At 33.8% G+C, this 12,407-nt stretch overlaps 1 protein-coding gene across 3 annotated transcripts in view; it reads right to left on the bottom strand.

Annotated features, from left to right (window-relative positions):
* Positions 1–12,407, bottom strand: part of LOC135218244 (AP-3 complex subunit beta-2-like) — a 694,745-nt gene that overhangs the window by 164,165 nt on the left and 518,173 nt on the right. For all 3 annotated transcript variants that reach the window (XM_064254405.1, XM_064254407.1, XM_064254406.1), the window contains one exon: positions 1,274–1,351. In XM_064254405.1, the coding sequence (XP_064110475.1) occupies positions 1,274–1,351 (78 nt within the window). The remainder of the gene's footprint in view (positions 1–1,273; positions 1,352–12,407) is intronic.

Below are 12,407 nucleotides of genomic sequence, written 5' to 3'. Positions count from 1 at the left end.
AATTTGTTGCAAAATGAAGGCAAATGATTGAATATTACTAGAATATAAGAGTTTTAGCTTACAATTGCGTTTTTCGACCATTTCGGTAGAGTCAAAGTTGACCGAACGTTGAAATCTTGGCACATTGTTATTTATATAAAAATATTTCAAAATTGATAAAAGCTGTAATCATGAGTATTTTTTTTTGTTGTTGTATTTTACATGAAATTGCGCACATTTTCATATATAATACTCCATGTAACGGATTTTAAAACGGTGCAAAAATTATGTCAAAGTGACGAAATAATTTTTGAGATGTGTCACTGATACTTTTTAGTGCGATAAGAAAGAAATTCGCACTTGCGCGCCTGCGTAACGGTTGTAAACAAAACAACGCCTTGATCCGTGAACTCCCAGCATCCCCCAAGGCGCGTGATTCAAAAGTTTTCGGCTGGTAGGCCTATAAGTATTTTTCTGCGAATTTTTAAAACAACTTTTTTGAGTCGACGTATAATACGTCCAATCGGCATACGGGAGACATTTTGACTCGACGCTTAATACGTCCAATCGGCGTAAGAGGGTTAAGCAGAACTTGGTGCCATATGCACTATAAATCATGAGTTTCGGTTATTGGCAACTTTCTCTTATCAGCAAATGCATATACTATGCCAAAGATCTATCAATGTTAACACGTTTTTTTTTAGTTTAGAATAAAATACAAGCATGTAGCATTTTGCAAAATTTTGTAAGGGCACTTGATGCCTATAGGTACAAATATATGCTCAACACCACTGATATACCTGTCTTGTCGCTACCTCAGCAAGAGATCAATTTGCAGTATGTTTCATTCATGATGGTACAGTTGAACTGCAGAATAAACTGATATAATATGAAAAGTTTAAACTTAGAAATTCACAGAAAATGTCAGTTTTAAAGCAACTAAGTGATCACCATTTTGAAATGTGGCGCAGGCAAATCCACGCAGGTCCATATGAACAGACACTAGTAAACACATGTATCTCGAACCACGCAGACAAGGAAAAACTCGATCCGTGCGGATGCCGCAGTGGTTAAGAAGTCCACACGGTTGTGTGTGAACACCCCTGCATTCTGTCAATGTATGTATAAACTCAGTCCATAAATCTTAACAGAAATATGCAAAATGTATCATCTTGAGTAACCTTACAAGGACAGTGTAAAAGGAACAACATTCCTCCCTTGCCCCCTTCTTGGCCCCAATTAAATGAACAGATTTGTAAAGACCTTAGATGCTAACTAGTCTGCTGCTCCTTACCTCTAACTTTAGAGCCTTGATATGAGTTGGGTCACACGACCTGACAAAGAAACTCTTGAGGTATGGTTCAAACATCCCCTGTAAATAAGAAAAGTTTACTGGTAATAAATGAGTACAATACAGATTCTTCAAGTTTAATGAATAAGAACTATTTCAGGTTTAAATGACCCCTTAACATTTTTTCAATGTGAATGCAATGTATTTACTGAAAGTTGTGCTAGTCATGCCTTTAATGATTGTGGGGTTCCTATGATAACTTGCAATAACCATGTAGGATGTAAATGTGTGATGTTAAGGAATCATAAAACTACTATCTTTTATCTATAATTCATCAATTTTACTAGTTTAATACATTTTTTAGTCTGAATATAAAGAACTTTATTTTCCAAGGGAAATTAGAGAGGTAATAAACATTTGAAAAAATATATATCATTATTTCGTTCTTTTCCCTACCATACCACATATTCAAGACATCTTCATTTTGCCTAATACTATCACCAAAAATTTAACCTGACCACTGAGATGGAAAAAATCTTTCAACTCCCACAAAGTTAGCTTCCTAGAGCATAAAACACAAATATGGACTCTTTCTCGAATCTCACGCAATTTTATCCAATTTTTAACTAATCATGAAAAAAATATGTTGCCAAAAAACTGTCATGAAGTCGGACATTTAACAGCTACCAATGTTATATTATATTAACGAAAGATTACATTCTTCTGCTTTCATTCTGTTTTCTTGATAAATCTTAGTAATGGTAAACATTTAATGAAGTATCAAAAATATACATTAATACAACACAAAAATCCCAGGTAAATGAATTTCTGAAATATGTAGCTGTGGCTGATATATCTACAAACTTCTTTCCATTAACAAAACTTCTCTCCTAAGAGCCTTTTCATCTACTGCATACAGACATTAAATATGAGCCTACCAACTTCCTCAATAACTTTTCCAAAATAGAATTGACGGTTTACCCTCATGTAGAGGAATTTGTTTGCGTTATGCAAAACGTACAGTTTTTTAATTATTTGTGCTTTACAGCTTTTTAACGATATATCCCATTTGTTATACGTATTGTTACAAGTGTATTCCAGATTAAATTATTAATAACCAGTTAACTAAAACCTACACACTAGTATAAATTTTATGATAATTGTAAACAAGTCAGTGAAGAAACGGAAAATTCATCAACAACTGGTATATAAAAGGGATGTTCCACTCTATCTCCTAATCAGATGATCCTTGGACAAATATAGTGCCAGTATTTTTTTTCTATAAAGTTGTCTTGCTCATAAAATATCAAAGCAAAGATAAATAAGCATATTTTTCATAAACACTGAATTTTCTAGACACATCAGAATCACATCAATACTATCAATTTCTAACATTTTCCTAACTATGAAATGCAGAGAAAATCACTATCTTAAGTAAAGAAAAATATAAAATATCTCTTGTAACATAGAGAAATAAACAACTAGGCTAGTATGATTCTGTTTTAAGGTAAATTACAAATAATTATTCAATCCTCAACTATTAACACCAAGTCTAAAACTACTGATACGTATTTAACTACATTATGGTAAAATAAACTTAGCTTTAACTCTGAAGTGCTCAGTGTTAAGAGATTCACACTAAATACTTGATATTAAACACTACGGTATCTCCTCTACTAGAGCTTTAAAACTGTTCGTAATATATCATTTCACAAGAATTTTACTTACAAATACATAACTAGCAAAATAGATAAATTAAGTCTTAAAAACAAAAAAGCAATAATCAGGTTTACTGATACTCAAGTCTCCTAGAGCGCTACAGTAAAGTATATGTTTAGGCTAGGAATTTTGAGTGGTGAATTTGTAATTCTCTTACCTTTTAATGTATCAAAAATAAGAATGTACAACACAAAACTACAAAAGAAGGAAGCTAGTGTATGTTTTACATAAACAGCTGACAGCATGCAATTGTGATCACACAACATTCTAGAGCACTCAAGAGTGTAATGAACATAAGTTAACAGCCTCTCACTCCCTGTAGACGAATTGGCATAAATTTTAATCTAATATCAATTTTGAAAAAGGTTACCATATTTATAACAATACATATCAGGCAGGTGAACTTTCATGAAAAACTTCCACAATCAGTATTCAAAACACCTTCACTTAAATTATGCCAAAACTGTCTAAAAGTTGTTCACAAAAATATAACAACAAAGTTTGAAAGCTCTTAGCTTTGCTGCTGAAACCATGTTTAGTGGCAGGGTTTGGCAGATAATCACAGTAACAAGCTTATGTATCACTTGCTTTATCTTACACAAGGTCTTCGTCATATTCCTGACCGACCTACCTATGACCACATTATTACTCGTGTAGATAAATGAAATGTGAGACTATATTCACTATTATTTTACTATGATGCTTGTTTTCATTATGAATATTATTGATGTCTAATGTATAATAAATACACTTCCCATGTACCTTAATTTACATTTAAATGTTTCGTTATGAATATGGCAATGACCCGAGGACATGGTAACATTGTATTTTTCCCACCTCTAGCCATTGCATATCAGAGTATCGTCCAGTGTTCTCTCGTGATGGTTGTCTCATCATCCACTTATATTTATTAACTCAATGAACCTAATAGCTTATACAGTTTCCTTCCTCCCTTCAAGAGAAACAGTCACAGGAAGTAATAAACCCAATTATGGCTTGATAAGGAGGCCCCAACACGGCGCAGTGATGTATGAGCTATCAAGTGTTGACAATTAATGCAAGATGATGACAGATTGATGTACAGTGATAACTTCAATGTGCAATGCTTTTTAAAGTGTAGTGTGTGCGCTCTCAGTGTTGCCCTAAAGTGTTTGTAAGTGGTTTCCCAGTGTTGTATGCCGTATTTTATACAAAATAAGGAGAATAGGGCTATGCAGGATAAGCCCGGCACATTGACATCCGACAACTTCCAAATTTTCCGGGTAACTGAGTTTGAAATGCATGACAAATGACTGAGTCTGACGACTTGCCAGTCACCAACAGTTACTGTCCGGTACCTCCCCCTTCCCTGGTAACCATACCACTACCCCCCCCCCACACACACACTGCACTGCCAGAATAGATATGCTTTGATATTGTAAAAACTTTCATTTTAAAGAAGGAATTATTGGAACATTTTCATGTTATAACACACCATGGATCATTTGCTATTTCAAGAGGAATCTACAAATACCCAACAAGCACAAGGGGAGGACAATTTATTCATGGTGGAGAAAAATTTAATCCAGGTGGGAGGACAATTTACTCCAAGTGGAGGAGTACAAAATGGATATATGGCGCCACCGCCTTTCTCCTTACACTATACTCATCCCCAATCAGCTACAGGAGCTGATTTTCTTTACTTAAGTATTTGGAGCAAACTCGGTTACAAGAGGATGCCAGGAAGATGAACTACAACATAAGGAGGAAGACAGCCATCGACAGGAGGAAAATGCACGTTTCACAGGATTGCTACAAAGGCTGGTTCCTAATGCTTCTTCAGATAATATGTCACCTACTTCATCAGGGCCTACTACACCATCTACAAGCTCTTCAGTGGCCCCAACCTCAAAAAGCCATCACCCGCCCCTTCGAGCAGATGCAAGTTTTCAAGTCTTTTGTGAATGGAGATGTCGATGGGTTGATTACTCGGTCATGGTTGATTTATCCAAGCTTCCTAGAGAGAAGCAACTCATTCAACAAAGAATGTCTCACTCTCGAGACACAGAGGATCTTGGAACATACCCTGGATGTTACTCCTGATACAGATAAGCCCGTTAGAAGAGGTCTTGGACGTGCTACAGACTCATGTGAAGAGCCTACGAAATGAAGCCCTTCGCAAAGACAAAAGTGCTTGGATTTCTGCCTATCATTTTCCTGTGGTATTCGATTATTTAATGAAAGCACGTGCATCCACTGTGATTTTTGAAGCATATATATATATATATATATATATATTATATATATATATATATATATATATATATATATATATATATATATAGATAGGTATGTGTGTGTGTATGTGTGTATATATATATATATATATATATATATATATATATATATATATATATGATATATAATATATATATATATATATATATTGTGTTGTATGTGTTATATATATATATATATAATATATATATATATATATATATATATATATATATATATATATATATATATATATATATATATATAATATATATAATAACAATTTTATAACTAAATCCACTTTTTGTGATAAAACTACTAAAATTTTCATGTATATGCATTTTTTGAAGAGCTTTTCTTGTGCTTGTGGCTAAGAAAAATATAATATATATACAGTTATATTATTATATATATATATTATATATATATATATTATATATATATATATATATATATATATATATATATATATCTATATATATATATATATATATATATATATATATATATATACACATATATAGGTATTTATCTTTTATTAGACTGAAAACAGTAAAATGTGTTCTTTTATGCCAAATAGTTTTGATTTAAACATGTTTCTTTCAAATTTTGTTTACAGTAGAGTTTGATGGTACTAGGTAGTTGCAGACTTATGACCGCAATTGGTTATGACCAACTGGTCATGAATCGATTTGGACGCAAATCGGCCCATGTTAATTTACTATAAGAATATTATACTAGCCTAGCCTACACTAGGGTAATCAGAACCATCTTTACATATAGGGTAAGCCTACCCTACACTACACAGCATACTTTAAACATATATGGCATAGTAAATATTAATTTCAGCTAATTCCCTGGGTCAATGCACAATGGCTTATGATAATTCAGTACAAAGAGAAACTGAGTAACATTTAACAAGTTAGCCTCACATAAATGATGATGATGTTATCATGGTACATATATTGTATATATACGCATAGAGTAGCCTAGCCTACAGTATACTACATATGCGATATAATTTAGTAATTTACTAATATAAGCCAATATTGGATGTTCAATGCATTCTATGATATATCAGTAGAAAAAAATTTGGACACAAAACAGGAATCAGATTTGGACTGACATCAGCATACCTAATTGAGTGATGTCATGCTGCTGACGGCTACGTACATTAATGAAATAAAAACACAATGAATATGCATCTTTTCCGTGAATCTTTTAAAAAGTTATACATTACCGTATCCAATGGTATTGTATGTATTCTCTTATTACTGTATCATAAAATGCTAACAAAGCGGTCAATGTTTTGGTTTGGAAATCAGCTGATGGCAAATAAGAGTTTATTTCGCTGTACTTGAATCAATTCGGAGCGAATTGCCTTGCTTCTAGTTAGCGTAAAATATCTAGATACTTTACTTATATGAGACAAGGTAATTTGTCATTATAAGACTTGTTTTTAATTCGAATTATGAATTTAATACGTCTCGTGAACTAAAGTATTTTTTTCCTTAACAGATCGCGTTCTGGACATGATTACTGTGTAAATATATTACGTGATTCCGTTTGCTATTTTCACTTCATTTTATCATAGTATGAACTTTACCATTAGGTTACTTATCTTTTATCAGCATGAAAACAACAGTAAAATGTGTCTTTTCAAGACCTGAAGTTTTTATTTAAATTATTTTCTCTCAATTTTACCTATGGTTGTGTTTGATGGCATAAGTTTACTGGAGTTATATCCTTGTTGCCAATGCACGATAATAGCAAGACCACTGAGATAAAAGGCCTGTTCGACGTGACGTCATGATGTGATGACGTCGACCCTAGCAGTCCGATTCTCCGACGCGAGTGACCACTGGCGACTCACTTCTGACTCTCCTTCCCTTACATCACTTGAATACGAGGTATTTTCGTGGTTCCATTGTTTTATTTATGAACTGGAACATAAAACTTATATGGCATCATGAGGTAGCAAGCCATGGGGACATCTAGTGTTCTTTTTTGGACGAACTTACTGTGGTAAGCAGATAAACTCGGCAATAAGTTCACTGCAACAGGTACTACCTATTTGACTTTTCTCTCTGGATGACTTTCGACTGCAATATAAATACAGTCTGCATTCTAGGTAAGAGTTGTGAGCAACAAGGTCAGGTACAATATAAAGAAAGACTGGTTTAGTCTACTTTGAATTTTAGTAGGAATTCAGGTCAACCAATGCTTAACAAAGTCGAATAGGTATAGGCTAGCCTAAGTTAAAGAACTCCCAGTGTAGCCTAGCTAGTGGTGGGGAAATAGGCAAGTTTCCATTGACAATAGTTAAAGGTATGGAACAAACCTTTTGGGCCTAGATGGGTTAGGGTGAATAAAAGTAGACTAACATAGTATTCTAAGGATTACAGGTTAAAACAGGAGCCTATATTAGAAATTTCACTATCCTAACCTAACCTCATTGCATTACTAGGTTTCAGTGCTCATATATACATGTAAAAATATTAAAAGACCATCTTTCTTCTTCCACAGGTAAAACTTCAGAAGAAATGAATGAAAAGCCATACTTATGCCACAATGCCCTACCTACAGTTAGGCCTAACTGTACAGTACATGCATTTTTCATGTCATTGAAGTACGTCACTTACGAGAGCTCAAGATTCCCACAGAGGTTCATGATACAAATATCATTAAGCAGATATTCAATAACTCCAGAGAGCTGATACTGCTAAATGTATTTCCAACACTGCAATATATTGCATTATGTTATAAAACTAGTTATTTCATTTTTGGCAATAATTTTAGCTCCAGTTATAACTTAATAAATTTGATTATTCATCAGAGCAGGTAATATTGTGTTTTTGTTATACCTATAGTTGTTCCCCACAAAGTTACTGTACCATCAGGAGAGTGTTTTTTCAAACAGGTCTGCCCAGCATCATAACAAAAGGACTAAAATTTTCTTATGTACATTAAGAGTACGTAAATGTAAATCATTACTACCCAATGACAAAATAGTGATACTTTTGGTGGATGAAACTCCGTACTTAATACCACATTTTCATTATAAAGGCAAAAATATTGTTGGTTCAGCCTTTGGCTATAGTGAAGCTGCAACAGGTGCATTTTACTTTATGTTGAACAGGTAAAGTTAAGTTGCACAAATTCTCAATTAAAGCATAAAAGCTGATGTTCTGCACTGCACACTGAGGAAGGTAATTATAGGCTTAGAAAAAATCATTTTTACAGTGTTTTGCATTGTAACATCATAATGCTATCATTGGGAAAGCAATGTCCTATTTTCCCAGCATTCCACAGCTGTCTAAAGTGTATCCTCGCCCATTTCAGAGCAACAAATGCCCTTTTTCGTGTGTTTCAGTAAAATTGTTAAAATATATCAGGAATAATTGGCTTGACCAGAAAGTTATAAATAAAACAATGAAGTTACCTCAGTTTGATGTCAATAATTTGGAAAACGAAATTCATTATGCACCATTCAGCCCTTTGAAAAACTTCATGATATAGATGTTTACTCAATGAACATTCATATAAACTATATCATTAAAAGCATTATCTCCCAACACCTTTGAGAAAAAAAATGTTCATTTAGTTTTACAAATATCCAATGAATATATCGTTCAAGCTTTACTAACTATTGGCAAAAATCACTCCCTTTTTATTCAGGATGCAAATGTCAAAATTATACATTTGGTCAACAATCATGAATTTAAACTTTTAAATGTCAAAAGGTAAATAAATTGGGCAGCTTATCAATTATGAAGGTTATAGTACAGAAAAACAGAGAAATTAACAATATGGGTTTCTACTAACGTTTCATTGAGTAATTGTTGTTCAAGAAAATAACTATTGTAGCCAAAGAGAAAGTTAGAAAATTTAAATACCAAATAATGACTGTATGTAAGAGAGAATGATTTCATTCACATATAGTAGAAAGAGCCATGTTTTTTTGAGATGTAAACCTATATGCACTGCTGTTTATTCTTTGGCAGAATGTATTGTAACTAAACAAATTGTTTTGGTTCAGCATTTTATATTAACCATTAAACGGCGAAGCGGTAAAATAAAAATTGTCTCCCGTGTGCCAGAGGTGTTTCAGAGTGAGCGCGGAAGCGGAAAAACTATTTTTTTCAAAAAATCACAGCGAGCTTAGTTTTCAAGATTAAGAGTTCATTTTTGGCTCCTTTTTTTGTCATTGGCTGAAGTTTAGTATGCAACCATCAGAAATGAAAAAAATTATCATTATCATATATAAATAATGCGATATATGATAGCGCAAAAACGAAATTTCATATATAATTGTATTCAAATAGCGCTGTGCGCAAAACGGTTAAAGGTAACAAGTTACTATTTTTTTCGTTGTAATGTACACTAAATTGCGATCATTTTGGTATATAACACATTGTAAAACGATAAAAGCAACACAGAGAAAATATTATCACAAAATAATGCATGAATTCGTAACACCAGGACGTAAACACATTCATTCATAAATCTAAATATTGTCCTAGAGACTTCCAATTTCTTTCAAAATGAAGACAAATGATTGAATATTACTATACTGTAAGGGTATTAGCTTACAATTGCAGTTTTCGACCATATCTGACGAGTTAAAGTTGACCGAATGTCGAGTTTTTTTATATATATTTTTTATATGCAATTATTTCGGAAATTAGAAAAGCTACAACCTTCAAATATTTTTCGTTTTATTCTACGTGAAATTGCGCACATTTTCATATATAAAACTCTATGAAATGCCTAATATGAAACGGAGCAAATATTCCGAGAATGGGACGTACGCATTTCGGAGATTTGTGGCGGAGAATCCGCGCGCGGAGGGAAGGAAAGTTTTTTTTCATAAATTCACCATAAATCTAAATATTGTGCTAGAGACTTCGAATTTGTTTCAAGATGAAGATAAATGACTGAATATTACTAGACTGTAAGAGTTTTAGCTTACAATTGCGTTTTTTGACCATTTCGGTAGAGTTCAAAGTTGACCGAACGTAGTGTTTTTTTTTCTATTTATCGTGATTTATATGCAAATATTTCGAAAATGAGAAAAGCTACAACCTTCAAATATTTATTGTTGTATTCTACATGAAATTGCGCACATTTTCATATATAAAACTTTATGTAACGGCTAATTTAAAATGGTGCAAACATTACCGCAATCGCACGTATAATTTTTTCTGAAGAGTTACCGCTCGGACATAAAGAAAATGTTATTTTTTTCATAAATTCACCATAAATCGAAATATTGTGCTAGAGACTTCCAATTAGTTGCAAAATGAAGGTATATGATTGAATATTACTAAAATATAAGAGTTTTAGCTTACAGTTGCGTTTTTCGACCATTTCGGTAGAGTCAAAGTTGACCGAAGGTTGAAATTTTGGCACTTATCGTTATTTATATGAAAATATCTCAAAACTGATAAAAGCTACAATCATGAGTATTTGTTTGTTGTATTTTACATAAAAATGCGCACATTTCCATATATAATACTCCATGTAACGGCTAATTTAAAATGGTACAAAAATGATGTCAAAGTGATGAAATAATTTCCGAGATGTGTCACAGGTACTTTTTAGTGCGGCAAGAAAGAAATTCGCGCTTGCGCGCCTGCGTAACGATTGTAAACAAAACAACACCTTGATCCGTGAACTCCCAGCATCCCCCAAGGTGCGTGATTCAAGAGTTTTCGGATGGTAGGCCTAAAAGTATTTTTCCGCGAATTTTAAAAAAAACTTTTGTATGTCGAAGTAAAATACGTCCAGTCGGCACCCGAGACAAAAAATGTCAACGTAAAATACGTCCAGTCGGCGTTTAAGGGTTAATCTTATGATTTGTGTTTCGAGTAAGTATTATTTGGTGTATTAATTAGTGTAGACGAGAAAATAAGTATAAATTAATAACTGGCAGAACAAAAATGATAATTTTGGCGAGGGTTAGTTTACATTTCTTTTGCCTGGCAGCGTAGTCACTGCTAGCAGCTCGGACTACCCTTGCTTACGTCACAAAACATCAAACAGGCCTTCTATCTCGGTGGTCTTGATAATAGTCAGTAGTAGCTCGTCTAGTGAGCTGCGTTTGTGGAGAGGCGGGAGCTGGGAAAAAAAACTGTTGTACGTTCAGCTGGACACCACTTTCTTGCTCGTCGCTTCCCAGTCGTTCTAGTTGTGGGTGGTTGTAAAGTCGATCAGTCATAACTTGCATAGGTCATAAGTCGACAACTAGTTAGTTACCGAAGCTTGTGAGATTTCATCCATGTTGCCGATGCATGATAATAGTTGTTAGCGGATCAACATTCTTTCCTCAACTTCAGCTAAAACTTACAGATTAAATTTAGCAGTATAGGCAGTCCCCGGGTTACGAAGGGTTCGGCTTACGACGTTCCGAGGTTAAGGCGCTTTTCAATTATGTTCATCAGAAATTATTTCCAAGGTTACGTTGCCTACAACGCTGATCTGGCAGAAGAAATATGACAAACATGCAAAATAATCAATATCTGAAGGGTTTTTTTGATGAAAAATGCAATAAGAATGCAGTTTACATAGTTTTGAATGCACCGAAAGATTAAAAGTAAAGTGTTCTCAGGATTTTTGACAATGTTCCGGCTTACGATGATTTTCGGCTTACAATGCGTCTCAAGAATGGAACCCCCGTCGTAACCTGGGGACTGCCTATGCCCTTGCCAATCTCTTCTCCATTGCAAGTAATAATATAGTAACGTAAAAATATATCAGTCCTACTCTCCTTAACGTCATTTGTAACATAACTATGGTAATTTTTTACTATCATAAGAAGGTTGAAATGCAAGCAAAAAGGCTGTTGTTATTAGATTGGTTGTTCATAGCAAATCACGATTCCCGGCTCGGTCAACGCGGAATCAGAGAAATTTATTTCTGGTGATAGAAGTTCATTTCTCGATATAGTGTGGTTCGGATCCCACAATAAGCTGTAGGTCCCGTTGCTAGGTAACCAATTGGTTCCTAGCCACGTAAAAATATCTAATCCTTCGGGCCAGCCCTAGGAGAGCTGTTAATCAGCTCAGTGGTCTGGTAAAACTAAGATATACTTCATAGCAAATCAGCTATTTCTGGTGTTTTCAATACAAGTATATCATTACTAATGATATCTTTGGCATTC

The sequence above is a fragment of the Macrobrachium nipponense genome, chromosome 9 (genome assembly GCF_015104395.2).
Source record: "Macrobrachium nipponense isolate FS-2020 chromosome 9, ASM1510439v2, whole genome shotgun sequence".
Classification (NCBI taxonomy): Eukaryota; Metazoa; Arthropoda; class Malacostraca; order Decapoda; family Palaemonidae; genus Macrobrachium; species Macrobrachium nipponense.
The sequence above is the reverse complement of the archived record's forward strand: the minus strand, read 5'-3'. Positions and strand labels throughout refer to the sequence as shown.